The sequence below is a fragment of the Rhinoderma darwinii genome, chromosome 7 (assembly GCF_050947455.1).
Source record: "Rhinoderma darwinii isolate aRhiDar2 chromosome 7, aRhiDar2.hap1, whole genome shotgun sequence".
NCBI classification, from domain to species: Eukaryota; Metazoa; Chordata; class Amphibia; order Anura; family Rhinodermatidae; genus Rhinoderma; species Rhinoderma darwinii.
In genome coordinates this window covers 135,759,570-135,785,109 of record NC_134693.1, presented here as the reverse complement: position 1 = coordinate 135,785,109, position 25,540 = coordinate 135,759,570, and the positions used below count along the sequence as shown (strand labels likewise).

At 44.2% G+C, this 25,540-nt stretch overlaps 1 protein-coding gene across 1 annotated transcript; it reads left to right on the top strand.

Moving 5' to 3' along the window:
* On the top strand, positions 1 to 25,540 carry LOC142657394 (fibroleukin-like). Its single transcript, XM_075832413.1, has 4 exons — positions 1 to 510; positions 20,444 to 20,524; positions 23,345 to 23,466; positions 24,610 to 25,540. Exons 1-4 carry the CDS (start codon positions 15 to 17, stop codon positions 25,201 to 25,203), a joined length of 1,293 nt encoding a protein of 430 aa, XP_075688528.1. The 5' UTR covers positions 1 to 14; the 3' UTR covers positions 25,204 to 25,540.

Sequence of the window (25,540 nt, the reverse complement as noted above, 5' to 3'; positions counted from 1 at the left end):
TTTCATACCAGAAGATGCTATGGATTGTATTCCTATTACTTCTTCTGCCGGATTTGGAGGCAGCTGACTATCCTGACTGCAGTGACAGACGAGATGACCCAGCCTGCTTTGAGCATCTTGTAGCCTCGCCACCTTTAGATGCCAACTGTGATGGACCTCATGGATGCCGGCTGCATTTTCTTCTCCCAGATGAGCGACCAACTCCCGAAGAACTTAAGGAGATCCACCGGGAAGGCAACCAAGAGTTCAAACAAACCCTCAAACAGTCTGGAACTGAAGGGCACACCAAACCTCAAAATCCAAAGCCTAAGAGTGTAAGTGAGAGGTTGACTTTATTGGAGTCCAATCTCCAGTCTATGACGTCCCTATTCTACAAGTTCCAGGAGGACAGCAAGATGAACCTCAGCAAGATCGAAGATAGACTCAACTCACTGGTGGTGCTTCTGTTGGGGATCTTGTCTGGATGTGAACTGCCCTGTACAGAGTCCGTCCAAAAACTCTCAGCATTAGGTGAGTCCTTGGAAATGCGTTCCACCTCTTGGTGTCCATTTGAGGCATATGTTGGTGTCATAGACATAAGGGGGTACTAATAATCACGTAATATACTAATGGAAATACCAAAGATCTGGACAATGAACCCTCAGAAAATTAGTTACATGCACATAGAAAGAAGTAGTGGTAGAAATAATAAGCTCTACAGTCTGCGACCTCCAGTGGTTTAACGAATGGAAGATACCTCTGGAAATACCAATGATATGGAGAATTGTAGATATGATAATATAGGTGAGTATAGAATAGATTTGGTCAAGGGAAGGAACCTAGGGCCACGTATGGTTCTTGAAAATCTACGAGGGTGGTCTCCACTGATCGAGGTATCACCTGGTTTTACAAGCTCTTCAGCTTTCCATACCTGGTGACATGTTTGGCCCACACCTATGGTTGATGAGACTTCTCCCTCCTCTCCGGCATCCCACTTTGCTATAGGTGCTCCTTATCTGATCTCCACCAGATTTTCTGACACTTCTGTTTGTCATCTGCACTCTACAGCTGTCCATACACAATCTGATCCTTGCCCCTATTGTCACATTGGGCCAAAATGCTCATTGTTACAGGCCAAGAGTATAATATCCTCATCAAAAACTGTTATTGCATAATCCCATACTACATATTCATATTTCCTGGAAAGCATGTGTTAGCAAAACAAAGTTTGCAGTCTTGTGAAGTTATTTTTTTGTCGTAAATGTTTCTTTAAAAAAAGAAACGTATGCAGTCCGTGTTTCACAGTGAGTAGTTGTGGTTATCTGGGCAGCGACATCAATTTATAGATTTACACAATAGGTTGCTGGTCTCGGTCCAGTGAAAGACTGAGAAAATTGAAAATATCACAATATGCCCGTCACCTAAATGTTACAAAGAGTTAGTTGGTCCACAACATCTAAAGGCCCTATTACATCAGCCGATAATCGGCCGGTGCAGCGAGCGCGATCAACGAGACATCGTTAATCGCGCGTTACTCCGATCACTCGTCCCCATACGTTTTTATGTCGGCAGCACGTCTCCATGTTTACACCAGGAGATGTGCTGCCGACAACGCTAATATTTAACTTTTTTTGAAGCAATACAATCAGCAGATGATCCAGCGTTTGCTCGTTCATCTGCTGATCGCTGCGCTGGTTACACAGGGCAATTATCGGCACCGAGCGTTCTATGAACGCTAATCTGCCTAATCGCCAAGTGTAAAACCCCCCTTTAGACTGCCCATAAACATTAGATAGCGGTCAGCCAAGAGCTGTTCCTCCCAATCCCCCATATGTTCTGAATGGGGTAATTGGGAGGTGGCAGCTGATCTCCCGTAAAAGAGCAAAAGCATTGGGTATGTTGAAATCCAACTGTCGGGAGGCCCCCATACACATTAGATGGTCGGCCAATCCTGCCAAAATCGGCAGATTCATCCAACATTAATCTAATGTGTATGGCCACCCTTTAGATTTAAAAGACTATAGATCATTCGATACGTTAACACAGTGGTCTCCAAACAGGGGTTGAGGTATAGGGGATACAGAGGTAGCCTTTGCATCAGGCCCTGGTGCCTGAGGGGACCCTAAGGTCTCTCTGCCCCATAAGAAGACACCGGTATTATAAATGGTACATAGTAGGTGTAGACCCTGTTACAGGTTTTGGAAGACCAGTAGCTTCAAGTTATGCCTCTGTCTCCAGCCTGTGGCTCTTCACGACCATGGATTGGAGACCACGGCATTAACATAATATTAATTCCCTAAACTATTTTCTAGAAGCTGAATCGCGCTGCTAAAATCAATAGCAATTAGTCACCTATTTTGAACCCACTTAGTAGTATACAGTATAAAAAGATATATATATTTTTTTGCCTATTCTTTATGGGAAAAGCAAGTATTCACCAATTGTAATATTAAATAGCCAATAAACCAGGTACAGTAGAAGAAAATAGCAAATACCCTATTAGGGAGTTGATGGGAAAAGTCCCACATTCAGGACCCTCCTCTATTAATCAGGGCTACATAAAGTCTCTCGCTCTGGAGGACCCAGCACATCTGTGCATTACATAAACCCTCTATAGATTTCAATGGGAAATGTGTAATGCTTTATTTCCGCTGTGTTAGCGCTGCAAAGAAATTGAACACTTGCTTCCAGGTATCCCCCAACTGATCAGTGGAGGTCATCTATGATCAGTTTAACGTCAAGGGACTCTAACAATAATAAAGGGTTCTATGAGATTAGAAAAAAATGGCTGCTTACTTCCAGAAACAGCGCCACTCATTTCCATAGGATATATCTGGTAGTGCAGCTCAGGCCATGAACAAGTAGTGCCGTTTCTGGAGAAAAGCAGCCATGTTTTTGTTATCTCGTACATCCCCTTCAAGGAGATGTTCAAACCTAACAATTCCTCTAAGTGTATTCATGTTAGGAGACTTTTATGTATCAGCTAGTATACGCCATTACCGGTCAAAGACATTAGAGTGAAGCTCTGCCATGGGCCAATGTTCAGATTATGTAGGGGAATTGCATTATCGGCAATCTCTGGTTCACAGAAACGGACAACCCGATCTTGTATATATGTTCCCATAGTTCAGAATACTCTTAAGGGTATGTTCACACGCTGAGCCAAAAACGTCTGAAAATACGGAGCTGTTTTCAAGGGAAAACAGCACCTGATTTTCAGAAGTTTTTTGAGCAACTCACGTTTTTCGCGGCGTTTTCGTGCCCTTTTTTCGGCCGTTTTTGGAGCTGTTTTCAATAGAGTCTATGAGAAAACGGCTCCAAAAACGTCCCAAGAAGTGTCCTGCACTTCTTTTGACGAGGCTGTAATTTTACGCGTCATCTTTTGACAGCTGTCAAACGACGACGCGTAAATTACAGGTCGTCGGCACAGTACGTCGGCAAACCCATTCAAATGAATGGGCAGATGTTTGCCGACGTATTGTAGCCGTATTTTCAGACGTAAAACAAGGCATAATACGCCTCGTTTACGTCTGAAAATAGGTCGTGTGAACCCAGCCTAAGGGTATGTTCACACGAGGGCGTCCGTAACGGATGAAATTACGGGGATGTTTCAGCCTGAAAACATCCCCGTAATTTCAGCCGTAACGGCATGTGCAGGCGCTTGAACGCCGCGTCCATTACGAACGTAATAGGCGCTGCTATTCATTGGAGTCAATGAATAACGGCTCCAATTACGGCCAAAGAAGTGACAGGTCACTTCTTTGGCGCGGGCGTCTATTTACGCGCCGTCATTTGACAGCGGCGCGTAAATTACGTCTCGTGTGAACAGACAAACGTCTGCCCATTGCTTTCAATGGGCAGATGTTTGTCAGCGCTATTGAGGCGCTATTTTCGGACGTAATTCGGGGCAAAAACGCCCGAATTACGTCCGTAATTAGTGCGTGTGAACATACCCTAAGAGTCTTTTCTGGATTATTGGACATCCGTAGCATTGTAAACCGGTTAAGATGATCCAGACCACAGCAGATCAATGGATGGTTTCTGCTTATTCGTCAATGGGTTCCTGAATAACGGTGTGTATATCAGTGTAGGGTCTCAGGATTTGATGCATACAGAAACCAATGATTTCATGTACGGTATATCTGGGTCACTGTCAAGGCAATACATCCGTCTATCACCCTTTACTTTATGTACATTAGCGGGGATCTGTATTAATGGGTTAACCCCTTCCTGTCCGATCGTCTGCATCTTAAGTCGAACTGAATCGTTTTATTGTTGGGAGCGACGGTTACCTCGAATCCCCTCTGAGTGTCTTAGGAGTTTCTATGACATCAACTTCTGTGAACTTTGAGTTCTGAACCCCCTTTGAATGGCAGGATTAAATGTTAGAGTTTAGAAAGAGAACGAGGCCAAAAGAGGAAGTCAAGGCTGGAAAGTTCTTCGTCATCAAGGCAATTGTTTAGGCAACCGTTCAAATAAATTTTTGAAGCTGCGGGTCTACCAACCCCGTGGTATGGAAAGTGGAGGAGGTCTGGAAGAGGAGGGACGTTGTACAGATTATATATGCAGTGGAGAATATCTACTGGATCATCCGTGTCATAGCGGATTTAATATATGATGGTCGAAAAGACTGTGTATTACAGATGATAAGTGGCCTTCACGTTGATTCAATCAGCAAAAAGTATCTGGTCGTCTGAAGTCTTTGGGTCATCACCTGGAACAGATCTTTGTCCGACACGATTCTTCCATTTTGGATTCCCAGCTTCAACCTCTTGCATGCAACCATTGCTGAAGGCAGGGCCGGACTGGCCATCTGGCAGTTCTGGCACATGCCAGATGGGCCGGTGAACAGTGGGCAGCCTGCTGACTGCCCAAACGATCAGTGTCTCAGGCGGCAGGGTACAGCATTTCTAAGAGGGCGGCACAGCAGCTAAGGACTGCTGTTCAACTGTAATAGCAGCCGTGGTCTGTGCTGCTATTACTAAAACTCCCTGTGCTACTTTAATATCTCTCCCTCCAGCCCCCCTTCCCTACTCTTCCCACGACCTCCCCTACTGCTGCTGTTACCAGTCGGGACGTGAGGGGGAGGGGAGACTGTCGGCGGGCCCTGTGTCGAGCTGTGAGCAGGAGAAGTGCTGGAATGAAGAATCTCACCCCATCAACCTGCTGAACTAAAAAGTAAGTGCATGTGTGTTTACAATGTGTACTTTATATGTGTATAATGAGTGCATGTAATGTGCATACTTGTGTGTGTTTGTGATGTGTACATGTGTATATGTAGTTTGTGTGTGTGTGTGTGTGTGTGTGTGTGTGTGTGTGTACATACAAAAATATAATCCAGCAGCACAGGCTTAAATGAAAGGGGGTGCAAGCCTTAGGGAACTGACCACTGTCCCTCCTAGACAAAAAGCAGTAAATAGGCAGCACTCAAAGGCTTATGGTGAAAAAAGTGGGTGCTTTATTGACCACAAGTGCGACGTTTCTGCTCACACAACCTGAGCCTCTCTCACACTATATATATATATATATATATATATATAGTGTGGGTGTGTATACATATACATTATATATATATATATATATATATAGTGTGTGTGTGTGTATATATATTAGTGTGAGAGGCTCAGGTTGTGTGTGTATATATAGATAGATTTATATATCTATATATAGTGTGTGTGTGTGTGTGTGTGTGTATATATAATATAGTTAGGGGTGTAAGTGCAGAACGCTATAGCTGTTGTATTTATTTCACTCGTAGTTTAAATACGGCAGATTTTGCCAATGGATTTTTTGGAAAATCCACATCATAAGGGCTCGTCCACACGTATTGGAATTGCTGCAGAAAATGGTGCGTATTTTGCTGCGTTTTTTTCAATGATGGGGGATGGTGACGTCTCCTCTAAAAAACGCAGCAATTCAGTCACTTTCCTCAGCGGGGATTGATGTGCTGCGGTACGAAACATATGCACCGCAGGTCAATTTCTGGTCGGAAATTTTACGCAGCGTGTGGATGAGATTTGTTAAATCTCCCCCCACTTTGTTGCTACTGTATTCTGCTGCGTATTTTCCGTCAACAATTCCGGAAGGAAAATACGCAGCAATTCCGTTACGTGTGGACAAGCCCTAATGCAGTAGCAGCAGAGGGGGTGAGATTTGAACAAATGTCATCCACACGCTGCAAAAATTATAAGCAGAAAAAACGCTCTGAAATTTAACTGCGGTATATTCCGTATTATATCAATTGTATTTGCGTAAATGCTACTTATTTGTTTCGGGTTTTCCCCATTTAATTCAATGGGGAGGTAAAACCCGCAACAAATAGCAGATGTTTTTTTGCGGCGGAAAGCAGCGATTCCGGCGCAAAAAAAACGCAACTCAGAAATTTTAATTTTATACTTACCCAGAATTCTGTTTCTTCGTCTGGGCCGGCCTCCTGGGATGACGTTTCATCCCATGTGACCGCTGCAGCTAACGTCATCCCAGGGCTGCAGGATGTAGGAGGGAAGCAGCTCTATGGTAAGTATCAAATTTTTTTTTTCTGCTCCGTTTTTTGCAGCGGCCATTCCTGGCCCAAATACTGCACCACAATTTGGTGCGGTTTTTCAGCTTGAATTCCCTGCGGCGCACAGGCCGGATACGCTGCATGCTTTTACAGATCATATCCGCCCTGTGTGAACATACCCGTACAGTATATACATATAGTAGCTGCCGTCTCACAACGATACAGCTGCAAACCACGTCAACAAACTGCATTCCCACAAGTCAGCGCAGTTTTCATATGATTGTTAATGTCCATGCAGTTTTTTGCAGACGTTAACCATCATTTAAAAACTGCCCCGACTTTTGGTAAAACGGCATGTGCTGCGTGTCGTACTGGACAATGGTTGTTACGATCTGACTGATTGTTTGCATTAAAGGCTCTGTACACCTTTTGAAAGGGATTTTTTTTAAATATGTGTAAAAATGGCAGTCAGTGTGTTTTGTGTAACTTTATAATTACTTTTTATTAAAAAAATCTTTTTACTTTTTAAGATACAGCTGCTCTGTATCCTGTATACAGAGCAGCTGTATCTTACGCTGAATCCTGAACACGTCACGCAGGATCTACCTGTAATACATCACATCTAAGTTAGATGTGATAGATTACGGGGGGATGCAGTCGACTACTCTATTGATACCGCCCAAAAAACGGAAACTTTGCGAAACGGAAACCATTAGCAGCGAAAGCGTTACCATTGAAATCAATGGTAATGCAAACGAAAAGCTATGGTTTTTATCCGTGGGTTCCCCTGACGGAAAGGTCTGACTGAACCCATGAACGGAACCCACAACGCAGGTGCGGAATGAAGCCTAACTATTACTGTATGATCTGTACAGATGATGGAGGGTACTATTTTGGGGTGTAAGCAACTCCCAGTACGGTATATCATTACCATTGTTCAGGTCATACTGGAAGCTGCTAACCTGACTTTGCAAATTATCTCTGTACTGAAATGTATTTGTACTGAGCTGGGTTTTGGTGTTGTATTTATGTACTGAGCTTGGTTCTGGTACTGTGTATAGATGTATGAGCTTGGTTCTGGTGTTGTATGTATGTTTTGAGCCTCGTTGTGGTACTGTATTTATGTACTGTGTGTGTGTGTGTGTGTGTGTGTGTGTGTGTGTGTGTGTACACGTACGTGTACACGCACATGTATGAGCCAGGTTCTGGTCCTGTAGTTATAGAGGGTATATTTATAATACAAAATTGCAGAGCAGGTGGCATAGTTGCAATTCATTGTATGTTTAATCGGAACCTGTCTGGTATGTTTTAACCCCTTGAACCGCCACCATACAGTAATACATGACCTGACCGTATTTCCAAACATTCCCCTGTATGTTTGTTTCAGATACATTAAAATCAACTTTTAAAATCGTGCTCGCTATATGCTGATTACTCTATTAAGGGTCATGGGTCGGAGCCGCTATCCTGTAGAGTGACACAGTCCTAACTGCAAACCCACCTTTCCATGATTGGTTGACATCCCCCTGACTGTTATACATCACTACCAGTCTCCTCCAACTTTCTTGGATGCGCCATTGCCTTGTACTCCATGAGCACGTACCATTCAGCAAGGTGTACTCTGCCCGGCTTCATCACTACACCGCGCATGCCAAGGGAGTACAGGCAATGGAGAAGGCTGGTAGTAATGTAGAACAGTCAGGGGTATGCCAATAAAGATCTGGGGGCGCCATTTCAATTTTCACCTCAGGCAGCAGAAAAGCTAGAACCGGCCCTGGGAAGAGGCGCCACTGAAACCAGCCGCCGCCACCCCCTCCTGCACTAATTGTACCCGCCTTACAATTACTTGCCCCACCAATCAGTGTGTGTGTGTGTGTGTGATTAAAATCATACTATTTAGTTACAGTATGGTGATATTTTAGCATCGTATATTGGTATAATTTGCAATCTTTAGACGTCGGTATTCGGCCATGATCACGCAATCAGGATTTGATTAGGACTAAGTCCCTGATTCCGCAACCAAACCCCTTTCAAATCCACTAACATTCTGCATCCATTAATAGTGAATGGGCTATTTTATACCCCATTCACAGGCAGCAAAAATAAGTCTGCTTCAATTTTTTTCGGTTCGGCGTAAAAAATCCTCTGGAATAATGAGCATGTTCATTATTCTCGTGGGAACGCAGTCGATACATTGGAGTTATCAGGAACTATTCCTCTTTTCATTTACATCTGTTTTAATAAATTTCCCTGTGTCTTGTATAGCTGAAAGGTGGTCCCAGCCCAACACTGGCGGCTGCGTATGGCCTGCGGTGGGCCTGTGTGCTTAAAAATGCCAGGGCTGATTTATAATCCCAGTCCGGCCCTGTCAGGGACCCACACCTATCTCTGCAACAGGGCACCCTAAACACCGTTCTTTCTATCTGTGATGCGGCTAATGCGTCTGATTATCGTACATGAAGAAGAAAACCGCGTAGCTCGCTGAGCTACGCTGTGTCCGTAACTCCCATAGTAGTGAAAGTCAGTTATATAAGCAGTGTAGCATGCGAGCTAAGCTGTTTTCGTAACTACCATTCAGTTGTATGGGACTTACAGAAACAGCTCAGCTCCGCGAGATACGCTGTTTTTGTAATTCAAGGCCATATAATCTTTTTTATGGTCGAAATTCACCTCATTCAGCTGTAACACAGAGCGATAGAACGATGTTTAGGGGGCCCCGTTCTAGAGATAGGTGCGGGTCCCAGAGGTGGGACCAGCATCTATCTGACATTTATGACCTATAATGTGGAGATGTCATAAATGTCCCTGCGGGGAAAACCCCTTTAACCATTTATCGGATCATCAATAACTTCAAGGAGAGAGGTTCGATTGCTGTGAAGAAGCTTCAGGGCGCCCAAGAAAGTCCAGCAAGTGCCAGGACCGTCTCCTAAAGAGGATTAAGCTACGGGATCGGTTCTACACCCGTGCAGAGCATGCTCAGGAATGGCAGCAGGCAGGTGTCGGTGCATCTGCACGCACAGTGAGGTGAAGGCTTATGGAGGCCGGCCTGGTGTTAAAGGGAAGGTGTCATGATTATTTTTTTTTTATTATTATCATATTGCTTTTAATATGATATTAACATACATTTTATTTATTTGTGTTCTCATGTTCTACTTTTTACTATGTTCTTACTTTTACCTCTCTATGGGGGCTGCCATTTTTTTTTCATCTCTGTATGTGTCGATTAACGACACATACAGAGATGGAATACGGCACATACATCCCCATAGAGAATGCGAATGGGAGCCGTTCCATTCTCTCTAGCGTATGCCGTCTGTGTGGGAACGGCGCATGCGCCGCTCCCACACCGACCAAAACAAAGCTCGTTCGCAGAGTGAAATCCGGCGCCATTTTCATGTAGACCGGAAGCCGCTGCCGGACAGTAAGATGACGACTTTCAGCCGCGGCTTCCGGCCATATGTTCAAGGAAGTGAAGGCGCAAGGAATAGGAGCGGCGGCGGCAGGAGTAGGTAATTTATGTTCGTGTATGTTCGTGTGATACTGTCTTCTGAGCCCTGTATCTATCTAATCCTCCTACACTGTGCAGTCGCTCAGAAAATGGCGGCGCACAGTGTGGAGGTTTGAAGATTCAAACCCCTCCTTCTCCTGGCACTAGCCAGAAGAAGGGAGGGGGGGATTGTGTGAGGACACTAGAGGAGAGTGTGTCCACCCGAAATTTGCAGCATAAATCAATGAGGTTGCTTTACCACCGTGACCATGCTGCAATTTTGGGAACTGCTCCCTCTAGTGCCCAGCACATGGAAATGTTATAAATTAGAATCTAATTTATAATATTTCCTGACTTGTGAAAAAATTAAAAAAATTAAAACAATATGTAATCACTCAGATAATAATTGTTTAACTGAAAAAAATAATAATAATTTCTAGCGACACATTCCCTTTAAGGAGGGCAGCAAAGAAGCCACTTCTCTCCAAGAAAAACATTGAGGACAGTCCTCTGCAGGAAGTACTAGGATTGGACTGCAGAGGACTGGGGTAAAGTTATTTTCTCTGATGAAGCCCCCTTCAGACTGTTCTGGATATTTGGAAGAATGATTGTCCAGAGAAGAAAGGATGGGCGCTACCATGAGTTCTGCGTCATGCCAACAGTAAAGCATCCTAAAAAACATTCATGTGTGGGGTTGCTTTTCATCCAATGGAGTGGGCTCAATACTTTGCCTAAGAACACTACCATGAATAAAGAATGGTATCGAAGTATCCTCCAGGAGCAACTTCTCCCGACCACCCAGGAGCAACTTCTCCCGACCACCCAAGAACAGACCCTGGTTCAAATCCTAATGTGTGTCCTTGTCTAAAAGGGAACTCTGCTGGGTAGTGCTTATAGTGGTGTGGAGGCAGCGCAGTGAGATTGTTGCTTCAGAAGAAAGATACTTATGCAACTGTCTCTTATGAGACAGCTGCCTTTATATGGTAGATTATTGCAGATTTCAGCAATATACTCATCACTCAAACAGGTATCATAATCCATTGCCCAACAGATGGCACTTTGGGAAACGGGGAGCAGCCTGAGGGCAAGGTGGGGGTTAGAGCCCACGCTGTATAGAAGTGATTCCTGCGCTCAACTCGGATCACACAAGCTGTGAGCTAGCTGCACAGCAGCTTTACAAGGATGCATTTTACACATCTTTTAAAAACGGGTAATCGGACCTTCAACAAGAAAAACTTTAGATCACATTGGGGTGTGTGAGGGGGCAGTATGACAGTGTGGTGGCTTGGAGCTTACGTGCCTAGTCCTGGTTTGCTATGGAGTTAGCCCATGTCCCTAGGTTCAAAGCATCCTGCATGCTGCTTGTGTGGTAGATGGCGGTCTCACTTATGTGAGTTTGGTGCTTTGTGATGTTTTTTCCAACAATTTTGGCAAGCGGCTGACGCTCAACAGGGCAAAGCATTTCTTCTTTAAAAGGACACCTCGTGAACCTGCACTGGTGAAAGACTTTCAAAACTGAGACACAAGGTGGAGATCCTGAGGATAGAACCAACATATCCCTGGCACTTCTACTTTATCAGCAGAGAACATTACCAGTGCGCTACCTCTGCTGTTGAGAGCCAGCCACAAACTCTTCCAAAGATGACATGTTCTTATTCCTGCTGGAAGTAATAATTTCATTTGATCTTATGGGGACCAAAAATAAATCTAAGATGTCAATGTGAGCTGGTGGTGTAGTGATTAAGTGGTGTCTAAACAAACAGTGAGTGTCTAAACAAACAGTGAGTGTCTAAACAAACAGTGAGTGTCTAAACAAACAGTGAGTGTCTAAACAAAAACAGTGAGTGTCTAAACAAACAAACAGTGCAGTACCTGGTTCAAATCCTGATGTGTGGATTGTCCAAAATGGTACTTTGCTGGGTGGTGTTTATGGTAGTGTGAAGGCAGTGCAGTGAGATTGTTGCTGCATAAGAAAGTTAATTATGTAAAGAAAGTTACTTATGCAGCTGTCTCTTTTGAGACAGCTGCATTTATATAGTAGATTATTACAGATTTCAGCAATATACTCATCACTCAAACAGGTATCATAATCCATCTCTCCATAGGTGGCACTTTGGGAAAGGGGAAGCAGCCCAAGGTCACCAGGAGGACAACATGGGGGTTAGAACCCACATTGTACAGAAGTGATGCCTGCACTCAACTCAGATCATGCAAGCTGTGAGCTAGCTGCACGGCAGCCTTACAAGGACACATTTTTCACCTCTTTTAAAAACGGTTAATCAGACCTTCAACAAGAAAAACCTTGGATGACATTGGGACATGACAGCACAGTGGCTTGGGGGTTAACTGCTTGGAAGGCTGGAGATCCTGGAGATAGAACTCACATAGTCCTCACATCTCAAATTTATTAGCAGAGATCTTTACCAGTGCGCTACCTCTGCTTTCAACTGCTGGTAACAAATTCTTCCAAAGATAACATGTTCTTACTCCTGCTGGAAGTGAAGTTTATATTTGGTCTTATGGGGATAATAAGAAAGCTCAGAGATCAGCCTGAGCTGGTGGTCTGGTGCTTAAGCAGTGTCTTCTGTGTGGACCCTGGTTGAAATCCTGAAGTGTGGCCTTGTCTGAGAGGAGACCTCACTGGGTGGAGGCGGTGTAGTGAGGAGGTTGCTGCATAAGAAAGTTACTTATGCAGCTGAACCAGTTCTCTTTTACAGAACATTATTGCAGATTTCAGCAATATACTCATCACTCAATCAAGTATCACGTTCCGTCACCCCGTAGGTGTTGCTCTTTGGGGAAGGGGGAAAGCTGAATGTTGAGCACATAAGCAGTGAGCTCGCTGCTCCACCGGAACGCATCTCCACCTCATAAAAAAAGTGCGGTAATCTGACATTCAACATAAATCACTTTGGACCGAATCGATTGATGTGCGCTGTGGGGCTTAGGGCAAGGGCTGGTTTTAGACAGAGTGTATTGGCTGATGGGGCTTGTGTGCCAGGGCTGGTTTTTTGTCTCAGTCCGGCCCTGGCTGAGGGTGATGTTCTATAGAGACGGTCTACCTTAAGAAGGTGCCGGACAGCCCTACAGGGGCTTCACAAGTCTGTTTATTAAAGGGGTTGTCTCATCACAGAAGTCCATTTTCAGAACAGCTGCCAGGGGATGATGCAGTCAGCCAGACATTTTCACCTTCATGGACGTCTCGACTTCGCCAGAACGTGAGCGACTCTCTGTTCTGTTCTGGCTGATAGAGAGGTGGTCCCTTTTTGATGTCCATATGCTCTAACAGGGTATATGGACAGTAGTTCTCTTCATAGGAAGCTGGTGATCCACTTTGTCAAAAAACTGATCACAGGGTGTCCCTTTGTTGGTTCCTCTAGCGATCAGCTGTGATCTGAGGAGAAACATGTCCACAAGTGATTCATTTCCCTACAGCGCCACCACAGGGGAAATTAAGCATTGCACATTTCTCAGTGAAATCAATGGGCTGTCCATGTAATGTACAGATGTGCCGCGTCCTCCCGTGCGAGAAAAGATCTTTGTATCTGCCCTGGATAATAGATTAGAATTCCCCAATAGGGTATTTTACTTTTAATACAAACAATTACAAAAACATTTGGAGAAAATGTGTCCCCATAATAAAAAGAACATGAAAAATAGGGCACAGCCCAAACAGAGCAGTAACTTAATTTGCTCGTAAGGAAATATGTTTTTAGCATTGGTAATTCTAATGCAAATTATTTTTGTCAGCGCGTCCTTTTGGGATTTTACTTGCGATCACTCACATAACAGTCATTTCGTCATGTGACCATAGAGAGTTCAATGGTTTATTCCCTAATCATCTCCATTCTGTGCTGAGTGGCTGATACAGACAACCATCACGGCACCAGATTCCCCGTACGGTAGATTTATAGATTTTGATAATGCTCTATGTTCAAACCAAGACGTTACTAATGGACAAATGAATTCTGCGACCCTTCCAGATATTCGGAATATGATGCATTTTTTCCTGCTGCGTTAATCCTCATCCCACCAGGGGAACCTGTTGCCTTTCTTCATTTTTAAATGCGATCGTTATAAATCTGGAGTTGGAGTGTCGCACAGACTGTGTAAGATGGATGGACTCCAGCGTTACAAGAGCTTGTTCTATCTATTAAATATATGGTCGTGCACATCTGCCATGATGATACCCTTACCATATTTATCATCTTCGAGGTGAAGTGAGACTTAAAATGTAAATGCATTCCTGGATACCAGAAGTAGACCTTGAAAAATCGGACTTCTTTGCAGAGACAATGCTGTGAACGATTGAGGTATGTAGTCTCTTCTGCTGTGACCATGGCCCCATTACTCGATCCGGCTGCCATGGTCCAGTTAAAGGAGAGTATTAAGCACATCTACCTCCTTAGGCCATCAATGTATAGTCCTGCAGAACTCCTTTAAATGTGACAACCACTTTAGTGAGGCAGAAATGTGGTCAGAGCAGTTGTCACTTCCCCCCCCCCCACTCTGTGGCTATTAATCAGCAGGGGGCGACATAAAGCGCAGGAGACGGACCCTCTGAGGAAAGAGAGAATCTGAAATCTGCTAGATCCCGCAGAGAATATACACCGATCAGCCATAGCAGTAAAATCGTCTGTCTAATATTGTGTAGTTTCCCCTCCTGCCACCAAAACAGCTCTGACCCTTCAAGGCATGGACTCAACAAGATCTCCGAAGGTTCCTGTGGTATCTGGCACCAAGACAAGAGCACCAGATTCTTTAAGTCTTGTTAGATGCGAGGCGGGGTCTCCAAGGATCGGACTTGGTTTTTTTTAGCACATCCCACAGATCATTGATCGGTAGAGATCTGGGTAATATACTTTTATCTATAGCTGCTAGGAAAAAATGCATAAACTTGAACATGAGGTTCTTTGTTAACATTTAGATCAAATTGTATAAGCCCACTTGCCAGTTCATGACAACCTCTTTAAAGTGGGTCCCTACTCTATCAGTTACACACAGCATGGCAGCCACTGCCACCGCAACACTGCTCCTGCAGAGGGAGCAACCCAGAGGCTCAATAGGACCCATGCTGCCAGTCCAAGCCACCTTGGCACTGGGTCCCCCCCCCACAGGTCCAGCACTACAGCAACAGATACCACCCAACAGTACAACATGTGAACAGATGGAATTAGTTCACCTTTCAATGCGCCCCTAGTGGCCAACTCAGAGCACAAGAGCAGAAACACTTATGAGGACATTCCATAATTAAAATCACCTGGGCCAAATGTTTGGAGTGCTGGTGCCAAGAAAAACAAAAAAAATTAGGAGGATACACTTGCATGATATATCAGTACTGTAAGACTAGACATGGAGCGCATAGAAAGGTGAGCTTATTCCATCTGTTGACATGTTGTGGCGCTGTGTGGTGGTATCTGTTGCTGTAGTGCTGCACTTGAGGGGGGATGTGACCCAGTGCCAAGCTTGCTTGGCGTGACAGCATGGGTGCTTTTGGGCCTCTGCGTTGCTCGCTCTGCAGGAGCAGTGGCCGCCATGTGGTGCTGCAGCTAATAGAGTAGGGACCCACTTTAAAGAGGTCGCCGTGAAGTGGCAAGTGGACTTATACAATTTGATCAAAATGTTAACAAAGAACCTCATGTTCACGTTTATAAGTTTTTGCCTAGCAGCTATAGATCAAAGTATATATTGTGGATGTGCGGTCCATGTCTTGTTCTACAGTACTGATGTTTGCAGTGTGGCGGGGGCATTATCCTGTTGAGAGAGGGCACTGCCATTTGGGAATATCGCTACCAAGAATGTTTAGGTCAGTGCTATGTGTCAAAGTAACAACCACATAAATGACAGGACCCAAGGTTTTCTAGCAGTACATTGCCCAGCGCATTACGCTGTCTCTGCCGGCTTTTTTTCTTCTCATAGCGCACCCCGGTGCCATCTCTTGCCCAGCTAAGCAACGCACACGCACCCGGCCGTCTACATGATGTAAGAAACATGATCCATCACACCAGTCTGCCTTCTTCCATTGCTCCAGCTCTGATTCTCACGTGCCCATTGTAGGCGCTTTTCGGCGGTGGCTAGAGGTCAACATGGGCACTCTGACCGGTCTACGCAGCAAGCTGTAATGCACTGTGTGTTCTGACCCTTTTCTATCATAGCCAGCAGAGGCTTTTTTTTTTTTAGCAATTTCTTTGCAGCTCTTTGGTGGGATCGGACCAGACCAGTTAGTCTTCGCTCCCGACGCGCATCAATGAGCCTTGAGCAACCATGACCCTGTCGCTGGTTTACCGGTTGTCCTTCCTTGGAGCACTTTTGCTAGGTACTAACCACTGCATACAGGGAACACCCCGCAAGACCGGCCGTTTTGGCGCTTGTCAAAGACTCTCTGATCCTTCCTCTTGCCCATTTTTCCTGCTTCCAGCACATAAACTTAAAGAACGGACTGTTCTCTTGCCGCCTAATATATCCCCCCCCCCCCCCCCCCCCCTTCTTCACAGGCGCCATTGTAACCAGATAATCAATGTTGTTCAGTCTGTAGATTTACTGTTATGGCCAAAAGGTGTAAATTGTTTGAAGCTAAACTTATTCTTTCTTTACAATGTAACTTAACTGACTGTTACAATGTAACAAATACAAAATAACAAAGTTCTAAAGCATTGTATCTTTATATCTTCATTTCCCTAATATCCTCTTGAATTATCCATCTCTATAATTGAATAGATGATTGAGAATCTCTACAATAAATTAGTTCCAGGTTCCCGCTCTCAGGGTCTTGAGTGTCCAGCCCCGTCGTTGCTCGCAGTTTGGAGGTGGAAGTCTTTCATGTGTTCACTCTAATGATTATTCCGTATAATTAATGACTCTTCCGGGATCTCACAGAAGCCGCTCGCTTTGTCTTCTCAAAGGCATCAGAGACCATTGTGCCGCATCTATGTATGTCCTGTATAGTGCTGGTAATTGGCTACGCTCGACGTTGGGAACCAGCAGAACATAATGGCGCTATTGCTAAACTACACTTCCCATAATGCTTCAACAATGTGCAGAATGGCAGGAGATTCACACTAAACAAAGTTATTAAATAAAAAAAATCTGTAAATATGTCCTCGTACGTGCTGCTATAGGCGTTTTCTCTGAAACTGGGTGACTAGCAATGTGTCCAACGTTACAGCAGCCACAGGGTTCACCCAGCGTTCCCAGGAACAGACAAAACTAATACATTTTGACAACATCCAGGACTTGTTACTGATGTAGATCTATAACACACAATAGTCACGATGATTGGATAAAACCCAATGGGCATTATTTGTATCTTGTACTGATCTCAAGTTACATAAAGTCTTATACTCTAGTCACATCTAGAGCAGCTGTCAAAACTTCCGCTGGTTACCCTTGGAAACAGACTTAGTTTGACTACACGCAGATCTCTGTATTTGTCACCCAGAATGCACTGCTCCCTGGCAACAGGAAACCAGCAGAATTCTAAATTGTACTTAGGCTATGAACTGAGGATAAAATGTAATTCAAGATGAAGCAAAGTCATGACCAAGCGCCTCATCTTCTATCTAGGAGATGTGGTTCAGAAGTGGAGTTCTCCTTTTACTGCCGCATTGTCTCACATCCAGAGACCTTTAATTACCGTTAATTACAGGGCAGGTTCGCACCGGAGCGCTGACTGTAAACATGTTTTATTGTGGGGATGTTATATAGTATTATAGTGCCGGATTATAATCCAGATATAATCCTCCTGTCAGTGTCGTCAGTCTATAACATCCCAAGATCCGGAGCTCAGATCCTCTGTCCCGGGTCTCCCATAAAAAAAAAAACATATTTATTAGAAATTTGGGGGAGATCAATGCAATATTTATAAAGCACCCCCCGATATATACACCTCATATCTATCTATCCTTTATAATCTATCTCCATATATATCTATTTTCAATCTATCTAATATCTCTCATCGTCTCATATTTCTCTCCGTCTCATATCCCTCTCCCTTTCCCATCCCTCTCATATCCCTCTCCGTCTCATATCCCTCTCCGTCTCATATCCCTCTCCGTCTCATCTCTCTCTCCGTCTCATCTCTCTCTCCGTCTCATCTCCCTCTCTCCGTCTCATCTCCCTCTCTCCGTCTCATATCCCTCTCTCCGTCTCATCTCCCTCTCTCCGTCTCATCTCCCTCTCCCTCTCATATCCCTCTCCCTCTCATATCCCTCTCCCTCTCCGTCTCATATCCCTCTCCCTCTCATCTCCGTCTCATCTCCCTCTCCCTCTCATATCCCTCTCCGTCTCATCTCCCTCTCCGTCTCATCTCCCTCTCCGTCTCATATCCCTCTCCGTCTCATATCTCTCTCCGTCTCATCTCCCTCTCCGTCTCATCTCCCTCTCCGTCTCATCTCCCTCTCCGTCTCATCTCCCTCTCCGTCTCATATTTCTCTCCGTCTCATCTCCCTCTCCGTCTCATCTCCCTCTCCGTCTCATCTCTCTCTCCGTCTCATATTTCTCTCCGTCTCATCTCCCTCTCTCCGTCTCATATCCCTCTCCCTCTCATATCCCTCTCATATCCCTCTCCGTTTCATATCCCTCTCCGTCTCATATCCCTCTCCGTCTCATATCCCTCTCCGTCTCATATCCCTCTCCGTCTCATATCTCTCTCCGTCTCATATCTCTCTCCGTCTCATCTCCCTCTCATCTCCCTCTCCGTCTCATATCCCTCTCTCCGTCTCATCTCCGTCTCATATCCCTCTCTCCGTCTCATATCCCTCTCTCCGTCTCATATCCCTCTCTCCGTCTCATATCCCTCTCTCCGTCTCATATCCCTCTCTCCGTCTCATATCCCTCTCTCCGTCTCATATCCCTCTCTCCGTCTCATATCCCTCTCTCCGTCTCATATCCCTCTCTCCGTCTCATATCCGTCTCTCATCCCTCCATTCATTGTTTTTTTTCTCCCCCCTATAATGACTAGTGTAGGTCGATACTCTGGTTCTTGATCTTTCAATACCACAAAGAGAAAATAGTTGGGATTATGTGCGAGTTACTGAGGTGGAAGAAGAAAAATATAAACAAAAGGGAAATTAGCATTTGTGCGGCTCATTTAATGTTGTCCCATCTTTGATGCTCCGACGAGCCCCCGAGCGCTCACGTCCTCTAAAATTGGAAGAGTTCTGACACTAACTTTCTGATGTGACCGTCCCGGATCCCAGCGCCTCCACTAAACAAAGACAAGAGCGTTCTCTCTGCTCCCCACACAATCCCCACTCTGTCTTTAGCTTAGTGCTGAGCTTCTGCCAGTTCAGTATTATTACGAGGGAAGATGTATAGGAAAAATACGAGTCATTCCATCAATATACAATATGGCCCCTTCAAGAACTTGCAGAACACAGCTGAACTAATTGAAGACAGAATTATATCCTAGAAATTATTGGGGGTTTTAGGAGGAATTAATGGGGTTGCCCTGGATTAGAAAAACGTGGCTGTTTTTTTTTTTTTAAAAAAAAACAGCGCCACACCAGTCCATAGATTGTGGTTTTGCAGCTCAGTTCAATTTACTTCAATGGAGCTAAACTGCAATACCAGACACAACCCATGGACAGGTGTGGCGCTATTTCTGTCAGAAAACAGACATGTTTTTCTAATCCTGGATAACCCCTTTAATTAAGACTCCAAAGGATGAGAGCTAGTACGAGGAGGCCTCTTCTGCCATTTGTCAATCTTTGTTTCTCGAAAAGCCGGGTGGCATCCAATATGGACTCTAATATACGACAGGTTGTCATCCAACTTTCCTGGAGTTCTGAACAGAAAATATACCATATGACTGCATATCGAAACAGATTTAATAGTCAGAAGCCATCCCCCTATACTGTATATGAGCAGTACATAGCATTTATTTTCAATGTCACCAAACTTACCCAGAAACTAATCTAACTAACAAACAGCTCAATAGAACTTTACAACTTGACAGAAGATGATGACATAAAGATATTGTGGGTGTGTTTACTTTTGCAACCAGATTTGTATTGCTTAAACGCACCTAGAATGAACAATCAAGTAACTTTGCATATACTATTAAGAAAATCTCCTGCTTGTTGTGTATACAGCTGTCTCCATGGTTACAGACTACAAACAAACCCTGCGTAGTCTGATCCTGCAGTCGTGCTTCCTTGCATCTGTCCCCTACTTCTTGCTAACCGTCCGTGTGTATGGGGACAGATGTAAAGGAAGAACACGTGACTGGCGGATCAGACTACACACAGGGTTTGTTTGTAGTCTGTAACTATGGAGATACATTGTTCTGAATAGACGCTGTATACACAAAATGATAGGATTTTTTTTATAAACATATTTATTAAGTTGCTTCATAGCTTTTAATGTATAGACAGTAATATGCAAAAATTTATTTCTATGTTCTGGTTGCTTTAATTTTTTCACTCCGTTATAAGTGACCTTTATTTTTGCCTTCACTCAAAAAGTCTTTGTTGTAGAAAGTCGACGACTCATGACCCTTGAAACAAAGGAGGAAATGCCCCATATGCTGAAGAGCGCTGGAAACGTGGGATCTGCAGGTGAGCGTATAATATAACTATACACATACTGGCTCCACCCAAAATGTGAAAAACTGTAAGCTTCCGTCCAAGACTGGATAAGTCTCCACATTGAGAACCGGTGCTTAGTGCAGACGGCTGAATAAATCGCAGGATATAATCCTAATGAACATTGATGTATCTGTATAAGGCCGGGATCACACACAGTTTTGATGCAGTTTTTGGCTCCGTTTTTTTTAGCCAAACACAGAAGTGGATATAAAAAAAATAAATTAAAAAAATGGATTAGTCTTTTTTTAGAGATGCTTCCACTTCTGGCTTTGGCTCAAAAAATTGAGCCACAAACGGAATCAAAACTGTGTCTGTGATTCTGGCCTTAGCCATGTACAGTGCATATACTGCAGATTTAGAAAAAGTCTAAGTTATTTTTATACTTACCACTGCAGTTAAACCAGTAGAATGGATTTTAAACTGAATGCCCACCTGTTAATACCATTTTGTTTTATATCTAAATAGGTCCACAGTTTGTAAAGATATAAAAGAACATAATCTGTACATGAGGTCAGAGCTCTGTATCTTTCTGTTACAGTCCTCCAAATAGACCTAGAGTTACTAGATAAAATTGTGTCTACCTCCAGCCACCACTAGGGGGAGCTTAGGAGCTTTCTGCATACGGTTTATACATTGAACTCCATATTAAAACAGTTTACAGTAAGCTCCCCCTAGTGGTGATTGCAGGCAAATACAATTGTAGCATTTAACTCTATAGCTATGTAGGGGTTTGGAACTCAATATGAGGAAAATTGGATCTCTGACCCTTATAAAGATATATTAAGAAATTAATCAGCACCGAAAATTGGATCTCAAAACAATTAGGTGGAGATTCACGTTAAGAATGTTTGATGCAACAACAAAATAAATAGTTATCTGATATGACAAAGTGAATCTGAAAATCTTATTTTTGCCTGGAGATGGGTTGACCTCCCACAACATATAATCTTACCTACCTGGGGGTCCTGATGTGTGGAGATCTTTGTGCGCATGCGCCGGATGCCCCTGGACTTGTCCCTGGGTGCTGGACGTGCTGGTGGTATAGTGGTCCCATACCCAGTGACAGGTTCCCTTTAAGTTTAGTCTGAATACACGTGGGTAAGGCAGATATTAAGATTTCCCACGCTGTAAAAATGTATGCGCATCAGTTCTTTTTGGACGCTCAATTCCACCCATTCCATTATCAGGCAGGATAGTTTTTCAATATGATGTAATGCCATACAGTGTACAAATACCCGTACCATACAGCGCCTTATTAGGCTCTGTTCACACTGAGTTTTTTGCAGGCAGAAAATTCTGCCTCAAAATTTTGTCTGGAATTTTTAGTCAGATTTTGATCTGCCTGCACGCCGTTTGCTGCATTATTTGCCCGCGGCCATTGAGCGCCGTGGGAAAAAAAACGCAGCGAAATACGCTTTCTCTGCCTCCCATTGATGTCAATGGGAGGTCGGAGACTTAAACGCCCGAAGATAGGGCATGTTGCTTCTTTTTCCCGCAAGACGGTTTTTCCACTTGCAGGAAAAAACGCCTCCGCCTCCCATTGAAATCAATGGGAGGCATTTTCAGCCTTTTTTTTGTCGCGGTTTCCACGTAAAAAAAACTCTGTGTGAACTGGCCCTTATAAGCACCAAACTGTCCCATACATTGGCCAAATACCACTTTCTTACGTCTCCCAAAATAATTCTATACAATGCCGCCGCCATCATACACTGCAAAAACAATATACTATACAGTACCTAAGTAGTAGCCACACAATGCCTAAGTAAATACCTCCATACAGTGCTCAGATAACGCCATACAGTGCTCAGATAACGCCATAGACTGCTGAACTACCACCATACAGTGCTGAAATACCACCACACAGGGCTCAAATACCACCACACAGGGATCAAATACCACCACACAGTGGTCAGATGCCGCCACACAGTGCTCAGATACCGCCACACAGTGCTCAGATACCGCCACACAGTGCTCAGATACCACCACACAGGGCTCAAATACCGCCACACAGGGCTCAAATACCGCCACACAGTGGTCAGATGCCGCCATACAGTGCTCAGATACCGCCATACAGTGCTCAGATACCGCCACACAGTGGTCAGATGCCGCCATACAGTGCTCAGATACCGCCATACAGTGCTCAGATACCGCCACACAGTGCTCAGATACCGCCACACAGTGCTCAGATACCGCCATACAGTGCTCAGATACCGCCATACAGTGCTCAGATACCGTCATACAGTGGTCAGATACCGCCATACAGTGGTCAGATACCGCCATACAGTGGTCAGATACCGCTATATAGTGGTCATATACCGCCATACAGTGGTCAGATACCGCCATACAGTGGTCAGATAGCAGCTTCATACATAAAGTAATGTAATAACCGTGCTATACATTGTTTTGTCTAAATAATACTGCTATACAATTAATATATGTGATATGTGGTGGTCACAAGTCTCAGGCCATCCGTGTCACCACCTTCAACAGGGGGGGGGGGGGGGTCTGTTAAATTTTGTGCCATGTTGGCCAAGCTGATAACAGGAGGGGGTTGTCTTTCTTCGATGGGGGAATAGCGGACTATGAGGCATATAGTAAGTTGGGAAGAGAGAAAGTGGATGACATCTATTCCAACTTAGTCTCAATATAGGATTTCCCGTCGTCTTCCCGCACTTTTTATTTTTGCTAATTTTGAGTTTGAAGATATTTCATGTTCTGTTTATATGAAGAACCTTTGTACCTGCATGAAATGGACCCACGTATCTTCATGTCTCTTCTCCCTATTAGTAGTTGAATCTTCAGAAAAACCAGAGAGACTGTTTCCCCAAGACTGTGCAGATATCTACAAACAGGGAATCCGAGATAATGGGATCTACACCGTACAGCCGATTGCCACGAGACAACCTTTTGAGGTACTGGGGTTCTTCCCTCTTCTATAAATGTAATAATTGTATATGGAAGTCGTCTGGATTGAGCAACAATTATCATTTGAGATCTTTTCCTTATACCGGCATTACCCATATACAGTACATTGTACTAGCTGTGCATATATGATTAAATACGGCCCGTCCAAGTCAACACAGTGGTGGCCGGAACTGGCCCATCTTATGTGTCCTTAGCCTGTTCCAGCCATAGTAACTTCTGATGGTGACATCTTCTCCTTAGACCAGAGATTCCCAAAACGATATTATACAAGGCCAGCCACTTACTGATCTCATTGTCATACTGCCAAGCAGCAGAGGTCTTATGATGGTGGAAGGTCCAGTCCTACTGAGTTGGTAGCAGTTTGAAGAACCGGTTACGATCCTGACCCAAGTGGCACGTTCCAGAGATTTGCCAGTTGGTAGTAATATGGTTCTGACCCTATGGCTAAGATTTAGTTATGCTATGATATAGCTGGCGCCACTGGTGCACCTGCCAACAGCTTCCTGAAGTAGTCCACAACTGTCTCCTGAAGCATTGATTGGGGAATACTGCCTCAGGCTACATGCATACGACCCATGAGCAACAGATACGTTGTCCGTTTTTGCGGTCCGTGAGTCCTCTACGTCCGATCTGTTGGTCCGCAAACACGGTCTGTATGTCATCCATAGTCACGTATCCGTAAAAAAACGGAAGCCAGGAAATGTCAATCGCTTGCCCCAACCGCCTGAGGTGGTTACATGATCCATCGGTAGGTTTAGCATCGCCATAGACTTGAACGCGCGAGACCGAGCCGCAAAAATGGATAGGAATAGGACCTGCTCTGAGTTTTGCAGCCCGGTCCCAACATGGATCCGTGAAAAACAGTGCTCAGTGTGCATGGGACTGTAGAAACTAAACGGATAGCACACTGGCTAAAACAACGGCCGTGCGCATGTAGACTTAGACTTACGATGTCAACATTTCCTTTTTATTCATAACCAATAAAAAGCAAAATCGGTCTAGAGTAAATATTTAGGTGACCGAGGCGCCAATGTTCTCATACTATGATTGTAAATTGAATAGATCCACCTCACTACGTCATGTCACTTTCTAGAATTAGTAGGTCTGAATATTTTTGTAAACTCTTCCAGGCTTACTGTGATATGGTCACCGATGGAGGAGGATGGACGGTTTTCCAGAGGCGACAGGACGGCGCTGTAGACTTCAACTGCACGTGGCAAGATTATAAACAAGGTTTCGGCAGCCTACAAGGGGAGCACTGGTTGGGTAATGAAAACCTGCACAGCCTCACCCGGCTGGGACAACATACCCTACGTATCGAACTTGAAGACTGGTACGGTGTCAAACGCCATGCCATCTACAGGAAGTTCAAAGTTGCCAGCGAACAGCACAAGTACCGACTGACTGCCAGGGAATACCATGGCAATGCCGGGAATGCCCTTAGTTACAGTCGAAACTACAACCATGACCATAAACATTTCACAACTTATGACAGTGACAATGATAATTATCCATCGGGCAACTGTGGCACGTATTACGGGTCAGGCTGGTGGTTCGACACCTGCTTGGCAGCCAATTTAAATGGAAAGTATCACAAAGGGCGATACAGAGGTGTCACTAACGGCATTTACTGGGGCACCTGGTACATTCTGACAGACAAGAGGACGAACCAGAAATATTCCTTCAAGAAAGTGGAGATGAAAACCAGAATCCTCAACTCCTAAAAACTTTCTTGTCCGAGGACTTCACATTTTTCTGTCTCCCGATGAATTTACTCCAAATTATCCGGGCAAGAAAGAGTAAATCTGGGAGAAGGAGGCGTTACCATACACATTGTTTTTGTATCTCCACCATCTTATCGGCATAGGACTTTACATGTATCAAATTATTTTTCATGGATTTTGAACGATAGATCAATAAATTATTGGTTGTTAAAGGAAAACCATAGCAAATATCGAGCAGAATGACACAGTACGCTTCAGACCGATCATAGCTGCTGCTGTATGACTGGAGCTTTAAAGGCTGAAAATATTGTGTTGATTAATTTCCTATTATTATTCT